This window comes from Fragaria vesca, linkage group LG1 (assembly GCF_000184155.1).
Source record: "Fragaria vesca subsp. vesca linkage group LG1, FraVesHawaii_1.0, whole genome shotgun sequence".
NCBI classification, from domain to species: Eukaryota; Viridiplantae; Streptophyta; class Magnoliopsida; order Rosales; family Rosaceae; genus Fragaria; species Fragaria vesca.
Window position 1 is genome coordinate 10,654,298 of NC_020491.1, and position 24,290 is coordinate 10,678,587.

Here is a 24,290-nt window from a genome sequence, read left to right on the forward strand (position 1 = left end):
CCACCATACTCATTATCAGATATTCTAAGTTGTTGGGTAGCTTTGGTGAGTATAATACAAGAGCTGCTTGCATCATCTGGCGCGTCATCGTTAACCCCTGAGATATTTTTTTATCTCTCTCTCTCCCTCGCTACAGGTATATTCTCTCCTCGACTGATCTGCACCATTCTTGAAATCTCTGCAACATTATAATAGAAATGCCTAAGAACTTTTTTTTTTTTTGGTCTGAGAACTTGAAAGGCATATAAAATGGAAGCTAATATAGTATATGAATTTTCTGGTGATGTATCTGGTGAAAGCTTAGCTATAAGGTGGATGAACATTCTTGTGCTCTAAACGAGGACATGAATTTTATGAAGAAAGAACAACGTAAAAAACAATGAGAGTGATTAAAGTAGTGGTAAAAACAAAGAAGGGAGAGGGAGAGGGAGAGGGAGAGGGAGAGGGTTGTTCTCTGTGTGCTTTGCATGTGAAGATTGGCAGGAAATTATGGCTAGCTCTGAAGCAAGGATTCGTACTACTCTTCTCAGAATTTTACTGCCACTTTCCTTGATTAGTCTTTTGACCCGAGAAACCCTATACTTCTTTTGTTCGTTTGTTTTTCTTGTTGGACAGACTAGGGTTTTATCTTTTCTTTTCTTTTTACATATATATATATAATTTCAGATTATTTTTTGAGAAGAAACGAAAAAATATATATAATTTCAGATGATTAGACAAGTAAAATAGGGTCATTTTGTCACGTATATTATCGATATGTTATGCTTTTAGTCTAAATAATTAGTGTATGTGGCCTAATCAGTTGTCTATTATTGAAAAAACAAAAACAAATATGTACATCCATTTCCTAATTAGGTATGTTTCGATGTATTACGTTTTAGACTTATAGTAACATGAGTGTTGACTTATTCCACTTACATATCTGTGATGGAATACAACAAATTATTGAGTAATATTTAGAATTTAAAATTCATGATGTGAAGTACTTGAAAACTTTGGTTTATCATAAGGTATTCTTATAAAAGCCATTTTGTTTCCAAATTGGTGATTAAATAATCAAATATATATTTCATATTAAGTTTGTCATAGAAGGCTCTCGAATGTGTCGGTCCGCTTTCCAAAAGAGAATCGTCACACATTTTATTAAAACTAATTATCGATGAGCTAATATCGCCTATTTTCTATTCATTGGAGCAAATTCTAGTAAAGTTTGAAGCATCATTTTTTTAGAGACAAAGCTAGCTTGTACATGGAGCATGGTTTTCTTTATAAGTGATGTATGAAGTGGTCCAAAGCACTAAGGCAGCCACGAGGCTTTATATAATTTTAGGGTTTGTGGAAATTGAATGGAGGAAAATAATCCAAAATTTCCCAAGAGGGAACAAAGCGACATAGTCCTCGAGTTTGGCTTTAAGATCCGTTCTCCCCTTTTCCATCTCTCGGATCTATGAAACTAAGCAAATCTCTCTGCCCAAAATCTCAGATCGGAGTTATCTCCGTCGTCTTTATATATATGCTTTGCTTTTACCAGTTGTGAAAAGATCAAAAAGAAAGAGAAAGCTTGCTAGTTTAACTGGTAACATGGCCATGGTTGGTCTAGCTTTGCTTGCATACTTAGTGTTACAGACTTGCAGGTACGTACTAGGAGCATTCTTGGGTGCGAGGGGACCAATGCCAAATTCAATTTTCACAGGAAGATGATGAGAAAAACGAGGTATATATCCTGGAAATGTATACTCGATTTTATTTGTCGTGTTAGGTGGGTTCGTTTTAGGTACATCCATGTTTGATCGGTTTCATATATGTAGTGCCCAAGTTTCATCCAACAATTTACTAGGTTTGTAACTAATTAATTAACTCGTGTGTGATTTATTATTTTATCGAGAAAAGAAAAAAACTTAAAACATCGATCCCGGATTAAGTGACTAACTACATGGTTGAGCTGTTTATATGACACCCCATGTTAAGAGTTCGAGTCTCAATTCTCAACAGCCTGTGACCAGTAAGTTTGAGGAGTCTTCGAATTTGTGTGACTGCTACAGGAGATTAGGAGATTAGTCTGATTTTGATGGGATACTTATGAATTTCAATATAAATACTAGTATGATGAGTGTTACTGACTCGCTAACATAACTAACGTGACTTGCTATCTCATTCCTAATTAAAATAAGTAAATAAGACATCATCAGACTCAAAAACATACAGGATGATAAATTTTGGATAAATCTAGCATCTAATAATTGTCCACCTAAAATGAATAATTGAACATCATTCTAGCTAGCTAGATATTTTTTATCAATAGAAAAAGAAAGGGTAAAGACAAACAAAGGTTGTGCCTTGGGTCTCAACTTTGTATACTTTTTTAAGAAGAATAAGGGTTTCCATAAATGTGATTACTTGGAAATGGTTTTGAGGGTTGTTTTTGCTTTATTTGCTATCTTCCTCTCACTCATTATTGGAGTAGAGAATGGTGGTGTTTTGTTTCTCTTTTCACTCTTGTTTGTGTCCTGCACACCCTAAGACCTCTCCCTCCTCCTCTTTCATTATTTTCTTCTCTGTTTGATGATGAATGTGAAATGACTGTAACTGTGTGTGAGTCGTGAGATGAGAAAGAGGCCAGCTAGGTACGTAAAAACACAGAGACTGAGACTTGACTATGGAGGTGGGCATTTCTACATTACAATTCAGTCATTTCTGCATTCGCATTGGGTCCTCGTCATAACATTAACAGTGATGAGTGAGAGAGCAGCAGTACTCTTGGTTCTGTGTTAGATCGCTTTCATCATTCAACTCAGACAAACTACTTCTTTGGTTTCCCTTTCCAGGACGCGCTCAAAGCTTTCACTCATCTCTTTTAAAACCACCACCTCCACCACCCATCAATTCGATTCCCAACTTTTGCTTTTATGTGTGTCTATTATATCTTTCTCTGTCGACTCAATGACTCACTCACTCATCAAACTCTCTCTCTCTCTCTCTCTCTCTCTCTCTCTCTCTCTCTCTCTCTCTCTCTCTCTCTCTCTCTCTCTCTCTCTCTCTCTCTCTCTCTCTCTCTCACCTTAGCTGCATCCGGCATCCAAGTATTTCTATTTTTGGCAGTTTTTTTTGGTGTCCACTAAAATTTAACACCAACCTGTTGCTTTGCCACCTTCTTCTTGCACGGACATCTTCGATAATGTTAAGAACATTAAACCACTTGACCCACCATTCTAAAGTTCCATGTCAACTAGCTCTTAATTCCCGATCCATCTTGTTTAATTTGTTTTCTATTTCATTCGATCAAACCCTAAACCCTAAGTGCCATTGGATTTCTAAGTTCCTTTGATACCATTTATATATAATCGACTTTAGCTTGGTGAATTATTGTGACCTCGATCCAATTCTTCATTACTTCTTGTTTATGGGGCAAGTTTGGCAAGGTTTTTTTTTTTTTTTTTTTTTTTAATAACTCACACACCCTACATATGTCAATGAGGTTTGAACCCATGACCTCAAAGTTGTCAGTTAAACACCTTAACCAACCAAACCACGGCTCACCGACAGTTTGGCAAGGTTCATGACTTGAAGATGTAGAATATAACATATAAAAGTTTTGTTTTGGGATTTGGTACTCTGAGTTTTTTACCCCCGGCCTATTGAAATAAATAAAGTTAATTCGAATTTTAACTATCTACATATGAGAATAAATAAAATGAATAGATAGACATTAAACTTAAAACTAATTTCATCTAACATAACTCGAATGTGTTTTTGATCATTACACTCAAGAGCTTAGTACTAAAGCACAATGCTGCTACTTGCTATAGAAGTCCCCCCGCTAAGAAAAGAACATGCATTCAAAGGATTGGGACGGATCGATCTAACCTAGCCTGACATATAATTAGATTCCTAGAGATGGAGCTAACTTATTTAGCTAGGCCTAACCATATACCCAGCTCATGCAGTACGTTCTTCAACAAATTAAGTACCGTCTCTAGCACCTAGTAGCGGTTTAGGTAATGTACTCAGAGAAAAGAGATTGCACTCGGGCTACCCTTTTGCTGGCTGTTATATATACACAACGACAATGGAAGATCGATAAGTAACATCAAACTCTTGGACAAAGCACGTTTTAGGCAAAAGTAACCCAGCTAGAATACTCAGTAGAAAAATCGGCGAAAAGCCAGTTGGGTAGAATGGGGGAAGATTGAAGGTTTTAGAACAATGGTTTAGGTTAGCTTAAGAAAAGAATAAAAAGAGTGTAAACACAAAAGTGAATATAACTCATCAGAAACTAAACCAATTCAGAAACAGACGAACAAATCGTGAGCATAATTTATATTATGCTTCGCCCATTTGAGGGAAGACAACCAAAATTATGATACACATGCAATGATGCGAACCTAATTTCGTTTCGATTAATATGAGGAGCAAAGATTTATTAATCACCTGTAACTAGCTAGGTCATGTTTTTCTGGGTTTGGTTGGTATCATGGGAATTCAGTGAGACAGTTGGGAAGGGAATCGGTTTCCTATAATAATCCAACAAGTTTATGGTTGAAAACGAAAACGATAGTGAAAGTTGTTGCCTAGGAATCTAACAATAGTTGGGCAGATACATACCTCAGATATCAAAATAATCTCATCCATAGGTTGGTTCTTGTATATTTGCAAAAGAGATATAATGAGCTGTTATGAATTCTTTCCTTGGTCTTATTACATGAAGCAGATTGAAATGGACCACCCAGAAGAAAACTCTGTGTGGAATTGGAACCTAGAGATTGAAAAGTCGGTTCATATTATGGTCCCGTTTCGATAAAGAGTTAGGTTTCGAAAGTTGGATGCTCTTAAAAAGTTGACCATATATGGATGCAGTACTGATCATGCAAGTTTTTACCTTTCGTAATTGGAATGCCGTATGCTAAACGATTATACCAAAGATGTCCGGCCACTACTAACAAATGCAATGGATCTTACTTGGTTCAAATCAAGTGTTTCGTATTTGCCTGTCGTCATTTGTCAAGAAAAACAATACGAAAGAGTTAATGATAATGTTTTTGCACATCGATCTGAAACAACCTCATTGCTAATTTTTCTCAATTTTGAACACCGTTAGATCATGTTGACACCGGCTTAAAAAACCGATAGAGGTTCAATCGTACTCTAACTTATAAGATAGAATTTACAAGGCAACTGTATTAGAGCGTATTGTTTGTTGTTTTAGCTCCAACGGAAGCCTAGCTAATGGTCATTTAAGACTAGAGACGAAGAGAACCAATATATATATATATATATATGCAAAATTTTACATATGTGAGAATTCATTTGGCAAGATTAATTGTTCTTCTGTGTGGTGAGACTTACTCTGAACTAGCAAACATATCTAATCTTCTTCAAAATTACAAGTCATGAGAGATATCAGTGGTGAAGATAGATTCTCACTCTTCTAAAACATTGCAATTACAGTGGACAAGAACCGATCGATGGAGGTTCAACCGTAACCTAATTTAATAAATCTTGTATAAATAAAAAAAGTAAAAACTCATGTTTGAGGATATGAGGCCACGTATGTATATCTTGCATGTAATACACAACTTGATCGGATACCGTATTAGTCAGGTTGGCTCTAAATGATTTCCGAAAAAATGGTTTACTTAACATTATTCATGTACGTAACTAGCACAATATGAAAACCAATTAGTTATGAAACTAGCACAATCCACACACTACGTGTGTGGAGAGAAGTTAATCGAGGCAACCGAGTCGTCAATGCATGAAACATTTTATTTGGCCGACGGTAAATGAAACTTAAATTCCGACGGAGCTAGGAAAATGGCCCATTGCATTAACATCTTCACATGCACACGTACTATTCTTCACATACAATGAAACCGACCTCTCATACAACATGTTTCCACGCGCGCCCTTCTGCAAACTTGTGTAAGTACTGGTACTACTGTTACCTTAAGACACACACCTACAAACTTTAATGCGATTCGAAATCCAGATTGAGTCGAGATCAATGAGCTGTGTGATGAGGAAATTAAGTTCAACTAGCCAGACATGGATGAAGGTAATGAGGGAGGGCCCTCTCCCTCTCCATCTCTCTCTATCTCTCTCTGTGCATACCTTAATTTTACATGGAAGTAGATAATGAAGGATTTTCCAAGAAGGGGAAAGTTTCTCAACAGAAACACAGAAACTTGGTGAGGGTTTTTAAAGCGGCCATACGAAAGGGAGGAGACATTCATCTCTGGCCATTCGTTCCGTCTGAGGAGGTACTAATTATAATTTGGTGAAAGGGAATTATTGGGTTTGTGTTTTTTGAAAGGTTGGCTTGCTGCATAATTGCATGTTAGGTATGCAATCCCCCACATTCACGTTCAGTTTCCTCTCCACATTGAAAAAGAACCTCCGGTGGGTTAAAAAAGAGGAAGCTAGCAATAATACTGTTCTAAACTCATGAATTGCCACTTCCACACTTACCTCTCTTTAATTTGCTTTGTATGCATCTTTTTCTTTCGGAGATTTAGGATATTGATCATGATCATGTTAAAATTCAGGTTTTCAGTATGGACATTAATCTAGAACGATCGAACTTGTTGTGAATGAAATGAGTGATTAGTGAGCACGTCGCGGTGTTTTAACGAAAATCAACGAAGTGTGTTAGCAGAATAACAGTCAGAATACATGTTAGATGTGAGTAAAAACAAATACATAGGAAAGAAAGATATATCTAGGTGGATATATATGGGCAAAACGCAGAAGCATTTCAGACAATTCAATTGAGATGGGACGTGAAATTATGATCATGGTCTTGCTTAATGATGGAAGCTAGCACACTATGTTGTGCATGAAAGATGTGACACAAAAGCATTCTTTTAATTTTTCCTATTAATTTTACTCTCAAACCCTAAACAAGCTAGCAGCTGGGATAATCATTAAATTTCTCATAAATCAGGATCATCGGCCTAGCCTGCATAAAACTAAATCCAGGTGCATGAAAAAGAAATTCAAATTTCTCAGCGCAAAACAATGACATATATCTTCCTTAAACTTTCAGATAAGATTTCGATGTCACTTGATACACTGCTCTAAAGTGGATGCATGAACCTGTCAACAGAGTATGAAATGCATCAGGCATTAGCAACAAGAATCTGAGTTATTCAACTGTTTCCATTTTCAGGTCAGAAAAATCGGTACGAGTTTCCATTTTAAAGAGGACGACTGTCTGATGATGCAGCACGCAGTAACTGTGGCGAGCACCCTAAACTAGCAAATGTGCTACAGCTTTGATAGATTAAGATTTTTCATACATTTCCCATTACGGTTTTCTTTTTTTGTGTTGATTCTCTCCGCGAAGGTCGTTTCAGACGAACTTTTTTGACAGTGATGTTTTCATATATGGAAGTATCTTGGATTTCAAGGCAAGGTTTTTCTTTGTCAGTTGTCACCTACCTGGCCTCCATATTGAGTCTGTTCCATTTTCTAAGCCAAGCATCATACGAATGCCTCAAGTGACGTGTGTGTGGTTTTGCTTGCAGGTTTGGACTGGATGTTGCTAAAAGAGGAATCTGAATGAGACTGGAAATGGCTACGTTAAGGAAAACAATGTACGCATGCATATCCATCTCTTTATCTTGCAATTTTGTAGTTTGGGAAGAACTCATGAATTTCCAACAGTTGTGCCACGGGGTTACTTGTTCATACCAAATCTGTCTTACGGGGCATGGAACTGTGTATACTCCAGTTATAGAAGAGAAATGCTTTAGGATAATTAACCAAAACCCAAATTTTAAAAATAAAAATAAAAACTAAGATAGAGAAGCAACTACTAATTAGCCATCCTGATGCCCGATTGTTGAGTGCCTGCGAATTTTCAAGAATATCGAGCTAACGTGGTCTGACTGCTCTTACATGATAATAATTGACGGTGGACATAAATGTTAATTAGGTTTCTACAAGGCACGACTGTTTCATAATGTTTCTGTTTTAGCGAGCTACATCCGTGTCTATCCAAGGGAAAAAAAAACAAATAGCCAATAGGTAGTCCAGATTTTAGTCTAGGAGTCTGGCAAGGCCTTACGGTTTTTCAGGACCAACTAGCTAGGCCGCCTAAAAAGATGATGGTCAATATATTGGTGTAGACTGTAGAGTTTGCATCGGAAGCTGTCTAGCATGAAAAGCAAATAATGTACTTGAGGTGTCATTTTGAGAAGTCAGCTACACCTAGATTAGCTCCTTTCTTCATGAATAATGGCCTGTGATCATGTATGCATTGCTATTGATAATGCAAGAGTGCAATGACTATAAGTCTTCACTTATACAGGGTATGTTCCAAATGAGGTGCAAAGTGATGAAGACATCCTATTGTGTGTTGGGTGTTGCCATTGTTTACCCAAAAATGAAAGAAAAATAATAGGTATTTCAATATGTGCTCTGTTCCATCATTTTCTAGATGGTTAGATTTGACAAGAAAACAATGGTTTTGGGAGTGAATGTTGGTTGGTTGTATTAAAGTATGGGCTTTATATTGTATGGGCCTTATGATATATTGGAAAACTTCATCTAATGTCTGCTCATTAAAACCCAAACAAGGTTAGGGCTTGAGGAAAAGTATGGATCTTATGACTTGTTTAACTGGTAGAAGCTTACAATCCCACCTAGCTTTGGGCTCGATGAATAAACCCAATATATGCATTATCTGCAAAAACGAGAGCATCGGCTAAATCTTGTTCCTCTTCGTGTTATGAGAATGTTGCCAACAAATCTTCATTCCTATATTCTTTTTTCTGAATAGAATGAATAATTTTATTGATTTTTGTTTATGGCGAGAAGACTGTTACATCTATTTGTATACTTAACCACGAGTCTAATTGACAACATGCAATAACAAAATGACGGATAGCTCTCATTGAGCGCTCAGTTAAAACTACCACAAATGATTTCCAACTATCCCTATCGCTAACTCCTATGTAACGGTGTTACTAGTCACATATGGACCTCAGTTGGTGTACAACTAAGTAAAACATTGAAAAGATATAGTATTTCATTAAATGTTTAATTAGGTAAGAAAACAAGAAAATCAAGCTACCTCTTTGCCCCGATTGTTAGAGCTAGCCTCACCCCGCCCAAACTTAGGGTTGTTATGCGCAGAGACGGAGTAACCAGATTTTTAGCACGTTTTGACACCTTGTTCTTGCTACCAAGAGACTCACTCAGTGGCGTAGCGAAAAACTCGATTTAGAAGGGTCAAGACTTAAAAAACTCGATTTAGAAGGGTCAAGACTTAAGTGGCTATTAAGTTAACATAAAATATCGATAACATAGTTGCTTCATGAAAAATCTTTTAATTATTGGATTATACCTAACTTTATAAATTACCTCATTATATTGATTAATTATAGAACCATCAAATATGAATTCCTCTTTCCTTTGTATTTATAAAAATTGAGAAGGAATTTATCAAACATTACCACTAGAAAATAAAGTAATTAAGGACATTTGTAGTAACTTGATTGGGAGGGTCATTTCTATGTAGAACATTTAACTAATCAACCAAATATTATGTATGAGCCCCCCTCTCCCTACGCCGCTGGACTTTGGAGAGGTTGCCGGATTAACAAATCTTCACTTACTTGAGAATTGTGTGTATGATGTATTCATATAAATCTTCTAATATTTTCCGTGGAGGCTTTCGTTAAAGAATCATTTGTCACTAAAGATGCAAGTGTCATAGAAGAAAATGCATGCCTCAAACCTTAATTACTGCATGAAACATTAAATCCTCACCCTCCTTCACTGCTTGATGCCTTGATCGAGCATACTTTTTGAGGTTATCAAAATTGAGGTCGACTTACGTTTCAGCCTTGAAGGCTTGGAGCATTAGTGATTGAGATATTAAGACGAAGTTGAAAGCATCCGAAGAGAATCCATCATCTAGATATAGTTCCCTTTCACTATAGATCCATCTTCATTTTCACGTCTGGTAGGTTCAGGTACTAAATGCAGTCAGGTCTCAGACCCACATGTTCTTCAAAATTATTGTTGCCCTTTTGAGGCTGAACGTCTTTACAAGGAGAAGAAGCCAAATGGGGACCTTGAGAACTTATTCAAACCGACGAAGAAGAAAAAGAAGAAATAGAACCATGTAGCCTGAAATGTGAAGAACACAATGTAACCAAAAAACAAAAAAAGTGAAGAACACAACAAACACAGTCCACTCAGATTACGACTGCTCTTTTCTCTCAGTTTGGCAAAGTGGGGCTTCTAGGGTTTTGAAGGTTGGAAATGTTTCACAGAAGTTGGTGGTGTGTAATTAGAATATGGCAAAATGACAAAGGTGAAGATGCTGTGCTATTGAGAAAGAGAATTCAATATAATCGCTGAAGTTGATAATGGTTTTGGTTGTTAGGTATGGCGGTATGGGATGTGACTTTGCTTTTCCTTGAGCTATTCCATGATGTGTAGCAAAGTTGATCACACGCCTAGTTCAAGCAACCATAAAAGGTTTATATTGACATTGAAATGATTGAATGCATATCAACTTAACCATAAACTGTTTTGAGAAAGTGGCTCAGAAGTAAGGAGTCATTCAATTTGAATAACAGGGATTTGGTGTTGATTTAATGCAATTTTAAGAAAGTTTGATGTACTTCAATAACATACGAAAATATAATGCATCAACTTTCATCTTGTGACACTTTATATTGTTTGTTGTTAAGGTGAGAGTGGCCAAATTGATAACAACATCGACATATGTATTATCATGTGTATATTTTGAAACCTTATTTCACTTTTGGTAAAAATATTAATTTATCGAATTCTAAGTAATAATACTACATACACTAATCTTGAAACCTTTAATAATAAAAAAAATCCATACCCTTGTTTCACCGGAATATTATGGTTACAATCATTCAGTTGATATTGTAAATTGTACCAAATAAACACAAAATGAAAATGGTTGAAAGGAATTTAACCATTCAAGAAGTTTAAGGAAGAGTTGTTAGCATGTTTATTTGGCACTAGATTTAATAGAGTCCGTCATATGATGTGCAAGTCTAAATCATATGAAATGTTTCGCTCAAGTTATGACTATTATCAAACAAAATGCCTAATTATTAAAGCTAGTTCACTATTTCACCAACTTTATATATAGTTACTTGGCACCTTAGATCAACATGGTGATGTTGATAACTTCGATACATCTCAATTATGGGTTTTTGTGCTTATACACTGCATGCACACAAAGCAAGGGAATACAAAAATGGAGATCGAATACAGATGGCAGAATCAACGAGGAGTGTCACATAAGATATATATTGCTAGCAGCTGGTTAAACATCATTATTGAAAATCTAATTAAAGATTAAAAGAGCAGAATATTGAGGATACTATAATCTAAATTCTGTTGTGGGGGCAAGTGCATATATTAATCAAAATTATAATCTGACGCTATACCAGAAAAATGAGGGACCTCTCAACACTGGTGAACCAGATAATATCATAACTCATTATGATATTTTGGAACAAATATATAATGAAATACAAGCTTCATCAATCATAAAGTTTTTTGTAACTAAAAGAAGAAAGAGCTTAAGGCTACCAAAGAGCAAGCACAATGGCAATAGATGTTCATATATTAAAGCACTGAAGCATATATGTAATGCCATCTCCTCTTTTGTGTAGTTACATAAAGCATTGAAGCATCACAAGTGCTTTACCTCTTTACCTTAGAAAAACAAGTAGCACAAGGTCAAACCTTTATTTTTTTGCTAACTAAAAGAAAAATTAAATACGCTCACCTACCAACTATTATAACACCTTTAAAGTTACAAAGTTATTAGATTATTCGAAGTTGTTTTTTACAAGTAATTTTAATACGTAACATTTTCAATGATACATTATTAATTACACGAGAACTATGGTATACTTTTGAAGTTCAATATCTTTATTTTTGACAAAAGAAAGTAAGGTGATTACTTCGGGTAACACTTCTATTTTTGTTTTACGAAACGCACGTCAAATATCTCTTCAAAATTCAACAAGAAATGCCTATAATTCATAGCATTTTTTTTTTACTATTTTGTAGAATGCGCGCCTAAAACACTCTTATTAAGTCTTAAAAAAAGAGACCAACACAACATTCTCAAAAAAGAAAAACGTGACCAATACAAAAGCTTTAGTGATATGTCAAACATTCTTATCAAAGTTGAAGACCGAAGTTACTTTTAAACGAACGAAAGAAATTAGCTATTCTCAATTTTCTAACCATTACTATGAATAACAAACCAATTACCGATAGAATTGGTCATACAAATATCGCAAGCGAAAACGAGATGCTGTTAGATACAATCTCTGGCACAAACCCTGTTGAGGTCAAGTTTTCTTTAAAAAAAAGGCCATCTTTACCAAAAACTTGACCTCAAAACCAAAAATCTAGAAAACATAATTTTGTTTTCAGGCATGTGAAGAAGAAGAAGACTGTTGTTGTCTCAAACTGTCATGTATAGACACAGACTTCTACTCTCTTCTCCACTGTTTCGTTTATTTTCACACGAAGACCGTGAAAAACGCAGCAAACCCCATATACAGTATAAACGACTCCAATCTCACACGCTTCTTTACTTCTCTTACATCGTGTCGGATCCCTAATCCAAGTCCATCTCAGAGTCAGAGACTAAGCTATACTCGTACACTCTCCACAGTAGTCTCTCTCTTTCACTCTTTTCTATCTTCATCCACATATTGCTTCCCCTCACCTCCTTACTTTGCCTTCATTTCACTTTTCCCTGTTTACCAAACTCTGTTTTCTTCCTCTCTCGCTGCTTCTAAAAAGCTTAAAGCGTTGTGGGTGTGGTGGTTTCAGCTTCGTTATCAAATCAAAATCTTTTTGAGTCCTCTCTCTTTTAAGTGTCGGTGGGATCCGAGCCCCGCGCTCTTCTCATGATAGCCATCATTGACTCTAGTTAAGGCTGTCTCTCTGCTTCGCATTGTAGCAAGTTTCCCTGATCATCATCCATGCAATGTATGTAGTGCTTCTTTTTTTTTTTTTCCCAGTTTTCAGGTTTGGTTTTGGTGATTTGGTTATAATGATTGTTGGGTTAACTTGTTTGCATTTGCGATGATTGTATTTGGTTGTAAGAATCGAGCTTTGTTAGTGAATGAAGCATGGACAAGGCGTGGCTATGGAGGAAGAAATCCACAGAGAAGCTGCCCATTGTTGCTGACAAAGTCAACGGTTCATCAAGAGGAAATGAAGAAGAGGTAAGCTTTTTAATTTACAGAGATTTTCCCAATTTGTATTAGTCCTCTGTAGTTTTTGTTTACTGTGTTTGTTGCTAATTTGATGTAAGAACATGTGCTTTCAAACTTTATATAGCTTAGTGAATCCAGGTCTATTCCAATTTTACCATTTAGTCCTACCTTAAAAATTTTGATGAAGAAATTTCTATTTGTTTTATGAAGAATACTGGTTATGTTAATCTGGAAGAGTCAATTATCACTTGTAGCATTTTTTGGAATCATGAATCACTTAAACTTGATAGGCTCTTCTGAATAAATAGCAATTGTCTAACACTGCCTATTGGTGATACCAAGATGGCGGTTCAGAATTTGGATAAATGTTTCTCTCATAACTTGAGATCAAAATTTGAAGTCAGTTTCATATTTGAAAGGAAAAGTTGCCATAGCTTAGTTGCTTTACATTCTCAGATTTTCTTATTATTTGGAGATCAACATAAGGTAGAGGAACTATAATGATCAGGTCTATTTATCCACATATCAAGGTTTGATTTGGTCTACGACACTATGGTAATACAATTTTTATTTCAAACTGCATACTGCATTATGAAACTACCTAGGTATCAGATATGCAACCCTTATGTAGCTGTATAGAATATCCTGGAACTCAGAGCTTTGAGCACCTAGTGATATCATGTCCAATGTATTCTGTTTCTTATTTAGATGGAGGCAATGCTTAATGAGAAGGCAGAGCTAGAGAAAGATCTGAAAGCTTTAAGTGATAAGCTGGCTTCTGCTCTCTCTGATTGTAAGAATAAAGATGAACTGGTGAAGAAACATGCCAACATGGCACAGGAAGCTGTTCACGGTAATTGTTTCTGTTGGTAAAAGTAATGATCTCCTATACATTGTGTTAATATATCGTCTTATATTTTATTTATTAGGCTGGGAGAATTTAGAAGCTGAAGCAGGGTTTCTAAAGCAAGAATTGGATAAATCTTTGCAACTCAGAGACGCTGCTGAAGAAAGAATAGCTCAATTGGATGGAGCCCTCAAGGAGTGCATGCAGCAGCTACGATATGTTCGAGATGAACAAGAGCAAAGGGTTCATGATGCTGTGATGAAGACAACAAGGGAATTCGAGAAATCTCAGATGGTGTTGGAAGAGAAGCTAACAGAGACCAGTAAAAGGCTTTCTAAAATAGGTGCTGAAAATACCCATCTAAGTAAGGCTCTTTCAGTGAAGGAAAAGTTGACTGAAGATTTAAGAAGACAAATGAGTCAGATGGAAACAGATTTGAATGCACTTATGGCCAGAGTAGAGTCCAGAGAGAAAGATAATGCTTCTTTGACATATGAGGTTCGAGTGCTTGAGAAAGAGCTTGAGATCAGGAATGAGGAGAGAGAATTCAATCGTCGGACTGCTGATGCAGCACATAAGCAACATCTTGAGGGTGCAAAAAAAATCGCAAAGTTAGAATCAGAATGTCAGAGGTTGCGTGTCCTGGTCAGGAAGCGATTGCCAGGTCCTGCTGCCTTGGCTAAAATGAAAAATGAAGTTGAAATGCTTGGAAGGGATTCGGTTGACATGAGGAGGAGAAGTTTGAGCCCAAATGGTTTAAGGTATGACTCGACTGCTGACAAGTTTCCTGAGGCTCCCACTAAAAAGATCAATTTTCTAACTGAGCAGTTATGCGCTATGGAAGAAGAAAATGCGATTCTCAAGGAAGCACTCAATAAGAAGATGAATGAGTTACAGTTTTCCAAAAACATGTATAACCGTGCAGCCTCCAAATTATCACAAGTTGAAACAGCGGTCGGAGAATCCCCACGAGGCACTCTTATGCAACATGAACTCTCTGTAGCATCTATGTCTGATATTGGTAGCGATGATAAGGCTAGTTGTGCCGAATCATGGGCTTCTGCTTTGATTACAGAACTGGAGCATTTTAGAAATGAAAAGCAAAAAGGCTCGCCGACATGCAAAACTGTTGGAGCTTCAGACATAAATCTGATGGATGATTTTGTTGAAATGGAAAAACTAGCAGTGGTCTCTGCTGATAAAGTAAGTGTTGGTTCTTATGCTTCCTCACCAGCTAATACATTTGCTGGCCATTTTGAAAATCAGTTTTCCTTGGAACTAGGGGGTAGCGATGTAGTTCCTTTATCTGACAGCGAGTCAGGCTTCAGTTTGTCAAACAGGGAGTCCAACCGTATTCTGGATGGCAAAGCTCCTCATTGGCTCCAGGATATAGTGAAATTGGTGTTAGAGCACAGCCGTGTTGCACGAAGAAGCCCTGAACAAATACTAGAGGATATAAGAATGGCTTTGGCAACTACAACTAATCCTTCTTCTGCTAAAAGCTGCATCTCATGGAAAGACTCAAATCAGTGTGCAGTAACTGATTCACCCAATGGAGCAAGTGATGAGCAGTTACAACCAGATCTTAGGAAATCAATATGCAAAATAATTGAGCTTATCGAAGGAATCAGTGTGCCGTCTCCAGATTATAACACAGATGCCAGACACAAGAATTCAGAAACACAGGCAGGCTACATGGTTCGTGTTTTCCAATGGAAATCTTCTGAACTTGGGACTCTTCTACAACAATTTGTTCATGCTTGTTACAATCTATTAAATGGGAAGGCTGGCCTTGATAGATTTGCTGAAGAACTAACTACGGCCCTGGACTGGATTTTGAACCACTGCTTTTCACTTCAAGATGTTTCAAGCATGAAGGATGCAATTAAGAAGCAATTTGATTGGGATGATACACGAAGTGAAAGCGAAGCAGAAGTTGTTGGATTGGTTGGTCACTATTCAGATACAGATAAATTTCGAGTTCCCAGAGAACACACATCATTAAGGCCTATGGCTGCTTCTTCAAATGGTCATAGCAGCCAAATAGAAGAGCTGCAGTTCAATTTGGTCAAAGAAAACAGAAAGTTAAAGGACGATCTTGTGAATACAGAATCTGGCAAAAATGAGTTGGAAGGCAGACTTCAGTCAGCCAATGATAAGAGTGAATCCCTGATCAATGAGCTTAAGGAATCCGAGAAAATTATTGCCAGCTTGCAAGAAGAGTTAAAAAGTTTAAGAGAGTCGAAGAGTATGATTGAGGATCAACTCAAAACTCAAAAGACTATGAACGAAGATCTTGACACGCAGCTCAGAGTGGCCAGAGTTGACTTGAGTGAAGCTCATCAGAAGTTTTCATCTCTAGAAGATGAACTTGAGAACAAATACAACTGCTGTGAAGAATTGGAAGCTTCATGCGTTGACCTGCAGCTTCAGCTTGAAAGGTACCTACACAAACAAATTAAAACAAGGATGTATCTCATAGTTAACTATTGTACCAAGTATTACAGAATTGCTTATGCATCTTTTTCATGCTTGTATTAGCAGTTTGAAGAAGAAAAGCCCTGGCTCCAGTCATAATCAAGAGGAAACGCAAGACAAAACTGTAAGTAAATATCCTCTACATTTGCATTTACCAATTTGTTAAAAGGAGAAAAAAGAATGACCATGCCTTTAGTTACACTAGAATTTGCATGCATTTGACAAAGTAGATATTTAGTTATTTACAATGTAGTACTTTTTTCCCTCGCTGGAGTATTATTTGTGAATAAGAAGTTCAAGAATGAAGTCTTTATTTGCAGCCTTTAATATGCAACTTCAATCATATTTCTAGATCCGATGTCTGATTTAACTAATAAGACCAAGCAGATATAGAACCCTGTCTCAAGGAAAACCATAACTTTACTGTTTCATATCAGACACAGTGAAAACTTTGAAAGAAGTAATGATCCACTTTTGATGCAACATCTTCTCATTCTTTTCATTGTGCTTTAGTATCATTCAATTGTGATATTACACTATAATTCAAAGTTATCTATACTTGTGGGTGTTTGCAGGAATGGGAGATAACAGCTGCTTCAGAAAAATTGGCAGAATGCCAAGAGACTATACTTAACCTCGGGAAGCAGTTAAAGGCAATGGCTGCACCAAGAGAAGCAGCCCTTTTTGACAAGGTCATCACTGATCCCGCTAATGTAAATACCACAACAGCCATAGCCACAGTCCCTACCTCAAACAAGACCATGAGCCGCAGGTCCTCTCTCCTTGATAAAATGCTTGCAGAAGATGGCACTACCACCAAAGATTCTACATCTCCAAAGACAAAAGAAGTTGACGATAATTCCACTTCCACATTCGGTCCCAAGAAGGTAGTAGAGCCCCTCGAGAATATTCTCAATTTAAAAGTTAAATACCAGGATGAGGATGCTACAACTGGTTCATTTGCTCTGGTGCCTAGCAAGAAACGAAATGGGAGTTTATGGAGAAAGCTAATCTGGAGAAGGAAGAAAAGTAGCAGCAAGAAAGCACCCCTTCCGATCACCTCATGATAGATCACTATCGTATGATAAAACCACAGTTGGAGCTCCGAGCTCTATTTTTTGGTAGTTTGGTTTGTTACATACCTGGAATGGATAATAATAAGGCTACAAGTTCTGTTGGTCAATAGAGAGAAATTGGAGTGCTGGGGAGTGATTTTTCTTTTGTTTGGCATACTTTGTGTATCACTCCTGTGTATATATATACATAATATCAATGCCTAGCTAACTAGGAATTTGTACCATCTTGTAATTCCAGTTTTGTACAACCTTAATTTTCAAATCAATAAAGTAACTCTTCCTTTCTGAAAATCAATAAAGTAAGTTTTGGAACACTGGTTGGAAATATTAACCTTCTAAGTATAAACACAACTGCATTTTATTAATCAAAAAGAGGCATTAGTCGCATTACAGCAGATGAGCAATGTCAAACGGTCACCAGCATTCTCAAGAAAAACAAAATTATAATGATGCCATAAAACGTGTCCAGAAAAAATGTAATAGATAAATTCAGAAAGATCTGTCACAAATTAATGCTCAACTAAATAACTTCATCTCCAGTCATGAAGCCAGTTTCATGACGCTGTACATTCAGTTTGACTTAAATCCCTTTATCTTAACTATCAACGTATCAATCTCTGTATAGCACAAATTTTGCAATATCGGGGAGACCACCCTCTTTATAACAATTAGCAACCTGCTCCACATATTCATCCCAACTCTCTTCAACAGAAGCTAAATCCAATAAAAAAGCGGCTTCATCCAATGCAACCTGAAAAAATATGGAACTGTGAGGATAAGAAATTGGCTCACCAACTATTGTTTCCTCCTTTGATGTTCATTAGGAAAATTTAGAAACCTGTGCAGGGGCTTTCCCCTTCTTCAGATCTGCTTGCCTTCCCTCTTCGCTCACCCTCTCCTTAATGTACTCAATTTGCTCATCCTCCCATTGTGCTATTTCAGCAACTTCCTGAATTATATGTCACAAGAGAATCTTAGCAGAGAAGAGGAGGCTAAAACAATGTGGGAATAATCAAATGAAGTTGAAACCTGGTATTTGCAACCCAGAGTCCACCAGGGTGATTTTAAAGCTCCCCTAGCAGCATCCTTAGCTTCAACTGTACGACCGACCCTTTAAAAAAACACATAGGAGGTTCAGTAAACTTTTTACAACAATGAATAGGAGAAAGTAAATGGGGAATTGTCCTACGAACTTCAGCAAAACCTCAGCATTGAATACAAAAGGCCGTGCAAATCCAGGAAAATGCTCCTTCTTTGTATAGAATTCTCCCGTTACCAGAGCCGAGACCTTTCAAAAGTACAAACAAATTAGGCTGCCTAGTTACTAATCAAATTCTACAAAGAGACAGCAGAAAAACACAGGTGCTTACTTGGTCCCCTTCCTCAAAATGCGTATTCACTTTGCGCTCCAAGACATCTGGAAATAAACCAACCTAAAAATAAACTACTTATTAGAATTAATAATAGGACACAAAGAAGCAGAAAGACAAATTAGTGAAATTACAATATAAATCTTCCATACGTTTCTTAAGATATAGATATCTAGTTTTGATATCTGTGACTTGGCAAAGTCACCCTTCTTATAAAGTTTCTCCCCAGCATCACCAGACGCATGAAATATCTCCTCATTGCTTTCCCCAGCGTGTTTAGCATCCTCTTCAACTAGAATTCTATGGATAAGTTGGTCCACCTGTGGACAAAAGATATGAGATTACTCCAATGGGAGTTCCATACCAGTAGAATAATTCCAGTTATATTGAAACAGTAGCTCAAGGGTTGCACAATGCTTTACTTACATCCTTTGCTAATAGCCACACCCCATGCTTCTTGACCTCAACTACTGGCATATCCATACTGCAGGAATAGGATGGATGAATAAAGTATCCGAAAAAGGATTAAGACTGTTCTTGACAAACACTCACCCTGGTGGAGCTGTAGGCCACCGGAGCAATGCAGTTACAACACCTGTTCACAAGGTGCTCAAAATTACAACAGCTTTAACAACTACATAAAGGTAACAGATAATTATCAACTATATGATGGTAACCCTTTTCCATACCTGAGCTATTTTTTGAAAGTGGTACGGCAAGGGGGATTAAACCTTGCTTTGCTCCTGGAGAAATAATAGAATCACCTGTTTCATAGTAATGTATGTAAGAACTCACCTAGAAACTCTTATTTTACAAGATGAGCACACAAAACACTAATCATAATGTATAGATCCCATAAACTCAGCACAAGATTGTCTTTTAAAGATGATATTTACGCATTGTGCCCAGAAAAAAGTAATCTATTGATGCAGAACATGTCAACATTGAAGGAAGCAACCAACATATGCAAACCCCATAACAAATAAAATGAGTAACACTCAACAAAGTAATGATCTTGAGCTTGAAAAATTGAATCTTGAAGAGACTAACAAAGCAATGATGACCCACCTCTTGTCTTGAGCATTTTCATCAACTCACTCAAATGCTGAGGAGGTTGAGTTCCTGCCACCTCCTTAATGAAAGAGACATGGTCTGCAAATCAATTCCCCAAAACAAAACTTAGAAAAAGACACAACAAACTGATAAGCACTTGCAGAATTACAAACCAAACAGGGCATTAGCTCACCAGAACAGGCAGAGGAATAAGAACAGCGCGGACTAGCTCTTTCATGGCCAAGAAGCACAGTGGGAAAGGCAGTGGCTCGAGGACGTCCGTACAATACTCCGCCGCCAACTTTCATTTTTGTGCAACAGACCGGGGGTCTGGTGTTGTTCTGTGTCCTTGTTTATCTTGATGTTTTCTCAGCCACATTAGGTTCTAAATTGACTACCCATCCCAAGGGCCTCACACAGTCAGGCCCAGATGATCTTTCGACCCGTTTTTAACTGTAAAATTGTCAAAAATGTACCCGGAGCATCTCCAACAGTGTTGATAAAAATGAAATTTCTCAATTTTTGAGGTATATTGATGCTATAGCAGAATACATAAATCATTGCTAAATTTGATAATTGCTAAATGAAATTGACAAATTTGTCAATGATCCATGCATAACTAAAGCAATAGTTAAATCTTCTTTCTCCTCTCTTGCTCACGTGTCATTTCACAATTTGTTAAAACATAATAAATAGCAATGACTGATGGAACAATATTGTTAAATCGATACCTAAATTTTAAAATTTTTGTTAAATATATTAATTTCTGAATTTCATTGCTGAAGATGCACTATTGTAAAGAAAATAGAAAGACATTTTTAGACATTTCCATAATAAAAAATGGGTCAAGGAATGCAGGTTGTAATCGATGGTGTGGTATCTGTTTTATAAATCATTAACTTTGACCAATGATACAAGAAAAGAGGAGTTTGGACTTGAGAGGGAATTTCATTACGGCAAGGCTGCTGCCTAAACCTTGAAGAAGAGTGGCATGATGCATCATAAGCTCTTACGTCCTCATTACTACAAAGACTGGAAAATATTTGATACCTTATCCATTCTGATGATGTTCCACTCCTGTTTTAGAAAAACTGTTACATGACCAAAAGAGGAATATATCTCATAATTTATAGTTATGCTTACCAAAGTTGACAATATGAATGGATTATGACTAATGTTATGTATATTACTTAGAAACCACACCTCATAATATTATGTGGCTAAGAAAACAACATTTAAGGAATTCTTTATAAGATAATGTGTCAATGTCATGTCCGGGGGTTACATGAAAATGTGGAGAAATTTTTGAGGTGTGGTTGTCACACACAAGAAGTGTGACCGTCCTATCCTCCAACACAAAAATTTAAATTGCCAGGCCTGCTCACCTGCCGAGGGTTTTTAAGGGACAAAAAGGGACAGGTCAATGATGACCATTAGATCTAAATGAAATTGATCTGAGGGCTGAGACAAATTTTGCTCCAATTCATGAGTCCACAGCTGATTACTCGATCCATTCTCTTCTCTCCTTTGAGTCCTTTCTCTCTCATTACGGTTCCCAGACACAGCTCCGACACCACCACCACAGCCCCGACGAAGAGCAACGAGTCTGATTCTTATTTGGGGTTTCTTCAATTTGAACGAACGATAACGATAAAAAAAAAAAAAAACTCACAACTCTCAGCTTGCAAATGGGTTGCTATATCCTCCTCTTCCAGGTAAATTTGGAAGATGATTGATGACGAAAAGAGATTGAAGATCAAATCTTTCACCGGAAAACAACCCAAACTTTTCATCTTCTTCATACCCAGATCCAAAGATCCCATCTTTGTTTTCTTATCCGACTTTAAATGTTGTCCTTCATTCTCTCTCCCACCAAGAAATCTTCTTCCCCATTCTTTTTCTTCTGTAAAAATGAAACTTTCACTTGTTCACATTCTTGATTTCACCTCCAAATTTTTGTTCTTTGGGCTCTACTGATTAGTGGTTATTTTCAGATTTTGCAATCAATTTTGGGTATTGGAGGGTATTCGTTTAAGCATTGTTCTTGGGTTTCAATAAGGATTTTGGGGTTTTTGTAATTTAGCAATGGAGAGGAGGTGTCGGAGCTGCTTGGGAACGGCGGNTAAAGAGAGAGAGAGAGAGAGAGAGAGAGAGAGAGAGAGAGAGAGAGAGAGAGGACTCGACAGAGAGGAGAGAAGAGAATGATCAGCTGTGGACTTACGAATTGGGGCAAAATTTGTCTCAGCCTTAAGATCAGCTTCATTTAGATCTGATGGTCATTAGTGACCTGTCCTTTTTTGTCCCTTAAAAACCCTCCCGCAGATGAGCAGGCCTGTTTAAATTGCTTTCCATTCTTCCTCACGTACTCTCTTGGGCGGCCAACAATATCACTGATATTTGAGGCCACTGCTTGACCGGTTGACCCATCGATCAATTATACTTCACAAAAAGGCAGCAACACCACTTGCCCACTTGCTTTCCTTTCCTGCCATCACAAATTAATGGACATCCCTATGAATCCAAAGGTTCAATAATTCATCTGTGCGACTATGACCCACGGTCGACAACACCGTATTCTATATACAGCCACAAAAGTTCACCCTACTCAGAATTCTGAACCTTGTGCTTTGGTTTCCATGGAGAACATCCGCTTCATCTCCACAACTTATGTTCAACCCAAAAACCAAATTGATCACCAGTTTACTAAACTAGAATTAACTCCCTGTGATGTTCAATTACTGCTTGTGGACACAATCCAAAAAGGCCTCCTCTTCCACAAACCCGACAAGCAGAGCTTGAAGCTCATTGAGCACCTGAAAGTCTCCTTCTCACGCACATTGGACATCTTCTACCCACTTGCTGGCAGGCTCGCCGTCACGGCAAACGAGGACGACAACACCACTTCATTCTCCTTGGACTGCAATGGGGCCGGGGCCGAATTTGTCCATGCAGCCGCGGATGGTGTCACCGTGGCCCATATCCTCGACCCTGTACTTGTTCCGGACAACATCGTCTACTCTCTCTTTTTGATGAATGGGGTTCTAAACGACGAAGGTAAATCCAAACCCTTGCTTGCAGTGCAAGTAACCGACCTTGTTGATGGCATTTTCATTGGTATGACTATGAACCACTCTGTTGGTGATGGTACATGCTTCTGGAATTTCTTCAACACTTGGTCCGAAATCTCTCGATCCGGAACTTCCACCATGGCGAAGCCCATTTTCGGCCGTGAATTTCTTGACGGAATCATCCATCTCCCGATCCGAATTCCCTTCTTCCAATATCCAAACCCGGAAGATAAAGTTGTGCCACCAATGGCATCGCTACAACAGAGAGTTTTCCATTTCCGGAAGGAAAAGATTGCAGCTCTTAAATCCAAAGCCAATGTGCAGATGGCAACGTGCAAGATCTCTTCCCTCCAAGCACTCATGGGGCATCTTTGGGTATCCATAACCCGAGCTCGAGGTCTCATTTCCAGTGCTACTGAATATGAAGTAAGTCAAGAAATAACCAAGTACATGGTAATAGTAGGCATGAGGCAGAGACTTCATGTTCCATTGTCCGATCAATACCTTGGAAATGCGGTACTATTTGGTACCGCAACAACCACTGTAGGTGAACTGCTTCAGGGTGGACTAGGCTTCGCCGCTATGGAACTGAACAAGGTGATAGCGTTACAGACGGAACAAGAAGTGAAGAAGTTCTTGGAGGCCTTTGTTGAGAATCCTAGTCTACCAAAAAGAGGTGCGGTGATGAAAAGTAATTCGTTGTTGACGGGAAGCTCGCCGCGGTTTGATGTGTACGGTAATGACTTTGGTTGGGGGAGGCCGGTGGCGGTTCGAAGCGGCTCCGGTAACAAAGTTGATGGCAAGTTGACTGTGTTTGCTGGGGCTGAAGAAGGTAGTATTGATTTTGAGGCTTGCCTTTCGCCTCAGACTCTGCAAGCTTTGGTGGAGGATGAAGAGTTCATGCAGAGTGTGGCTGTGTGAAATATTAAATTGTTACAAACTTTAGTTTGTTGTTCTTTCTAATACAATATTTGGTTCAATAAGGACGATTCAGTATCGATTAGATTACAATTTGTCATTTTCATTTGTACCTTCATTTTTTTTTTCTTTTCTTATTTTTAGTAATAAAACAAGAGCTGGAAATGCATAGTGCTCTCCGACCCAAATTTATTGAGAGAGAGAGAGAGAGAGAGAGAGAGTTTACAATCTAAAAGGGTGGC

At 37.6% G+C, this 24,290-nt stretch overlaps 3 protein-coding genes across 3 annotated transcripts; 2 read left to right on the forward strand and 1 right to left on the reverse strand.

The window, feature by feature from the left end:
• Nucleotides 1-12,697: 12,697 nt before the first annotated feature.
• On the forward strand, nucleotides 12,698-17,927 carry LOC101313348 (filament-like plant protein 7-like). Its single transcript, XM_004287967.1, has 6 exons — nucleotides 12,698-13,008; nucleotides 13,126-13,247; nucleotides 13,947-14,091; nucleotides 14,168-16,526; nucleotides 16,627-16,687; nucleotides 17,139-17,927. The coding sequence occupies exons 2-6, from the start codon at nucleotides 13,152-13,154 to the stop codon at nucleotides 17,628-17,630; spliced, it is 3,153 nt and encodes a 1,050-aa protein (XP_004288015.1). The 5' UTR covers nucleotides 12,698-13,008; nucleotides 13,126-13,151; the 3' UTR covers nucleotides 17,631-17,927.
• A 159-nt stretch (nucleotides 17,928-18,086) lies between these two features.
• On the reverse strand, nucleotides 18,087-20,422 carry LOC101313639. Its single transcript, XM_004287968.1, has 11 exons — nucleotides 20,256-20,422; nucleotides 20,078-20,161; nucleotides 19,699-19,773; nucleotides 19,562-19,604; nucleotides 19,436-19,493; nucleotides 19,162-19,329; nucleotides 19,010-19,072; nucleotides 18,833-18,927; nucleotides 18,669-18,750; nucleotides 18,478-18,588; nucleotides 18,087-18,390 (listed from the first exon to the last, which is right to left on the reverse strand). The coding sequence occupies exons 1-11, from the start codon at nucleotides 20,368-20,370 to the stop codon at nucleotides 18,250-18,252; spliced, it is 1,035 nt and encodes a 344-aa protein (XP_004288016.1). The 5' UTR covers nucleotides 20,371-20,422; the 3' UTR covers nucleotides 18,087-18,249.
• A 2,189-nt stretch (nucleotides 20,423-22,611) lies between these two features.
• LOC101313067 (uncharacterized acetyltransferase At3g50280-like) lies at nucleotides 22,612-24,051 on the forward strand. Its single transcript, XM_004289160.1, has one exon. It carries the CDS (start codon nucleotides 22,612-22,614, stop codon nucleotides 24,049-24,051), a length of 1,440 nt encoding a protein of 479 aa, XP_004289208.1.
• Nucleotides 24,052-24,290: the final 239 nt, after the last annotated feature.

Coding starts and splice junctions, on each gene's coding strand:
- LOC101313348 (XM_004287967.1), top strand. CDS start 13,152: ATGGACAAGGCGTGGCTATGGAGGAAGAAATCCACAGAGAAGCTGCCC. Junction 14,092..14,167: donor GGCACAGGAAGCTGTTCACG/GTAATTGTTTCT, acceptor TTTATTTATTAG/GCTGGGAGAATTTAGAAGCT. Junction 16,527..16,626: donor CTGCAGCTTCAGCTTGAAAG/GTACCTACACAA, acceptor TGCTTGTATTAG/CAGTTTGAAGAAGAAAAGCC.
- LOC101313639 (XM_004287968.1), bottom strand. CDS start 20,370: ATGAAAGTTGGCGGCGGAGTATTGTACGGACGTCCTCGAGCCACTGCC. Junction 19,774..20,077: donor GAAAATGCTCAAGACAAGAG/GTGGGTCATCAT, acceptor ACTATGAAACAG/GTGATTCTATTATTTCTCCA. Junction 19,494..19,561: donor TGGCCTACAGCTCCACCAGG/GTGAGTGTTTGT, acceptor CTATTCCTGCAG/TATGGATATGCCAGTAGTTG.
- LOC101313067 (XM_004289160.1), top strand. CDS start 22,612: ATGACCCACGGTCGACAACACCGTATTCTATATACAGCCACAAAAGTT.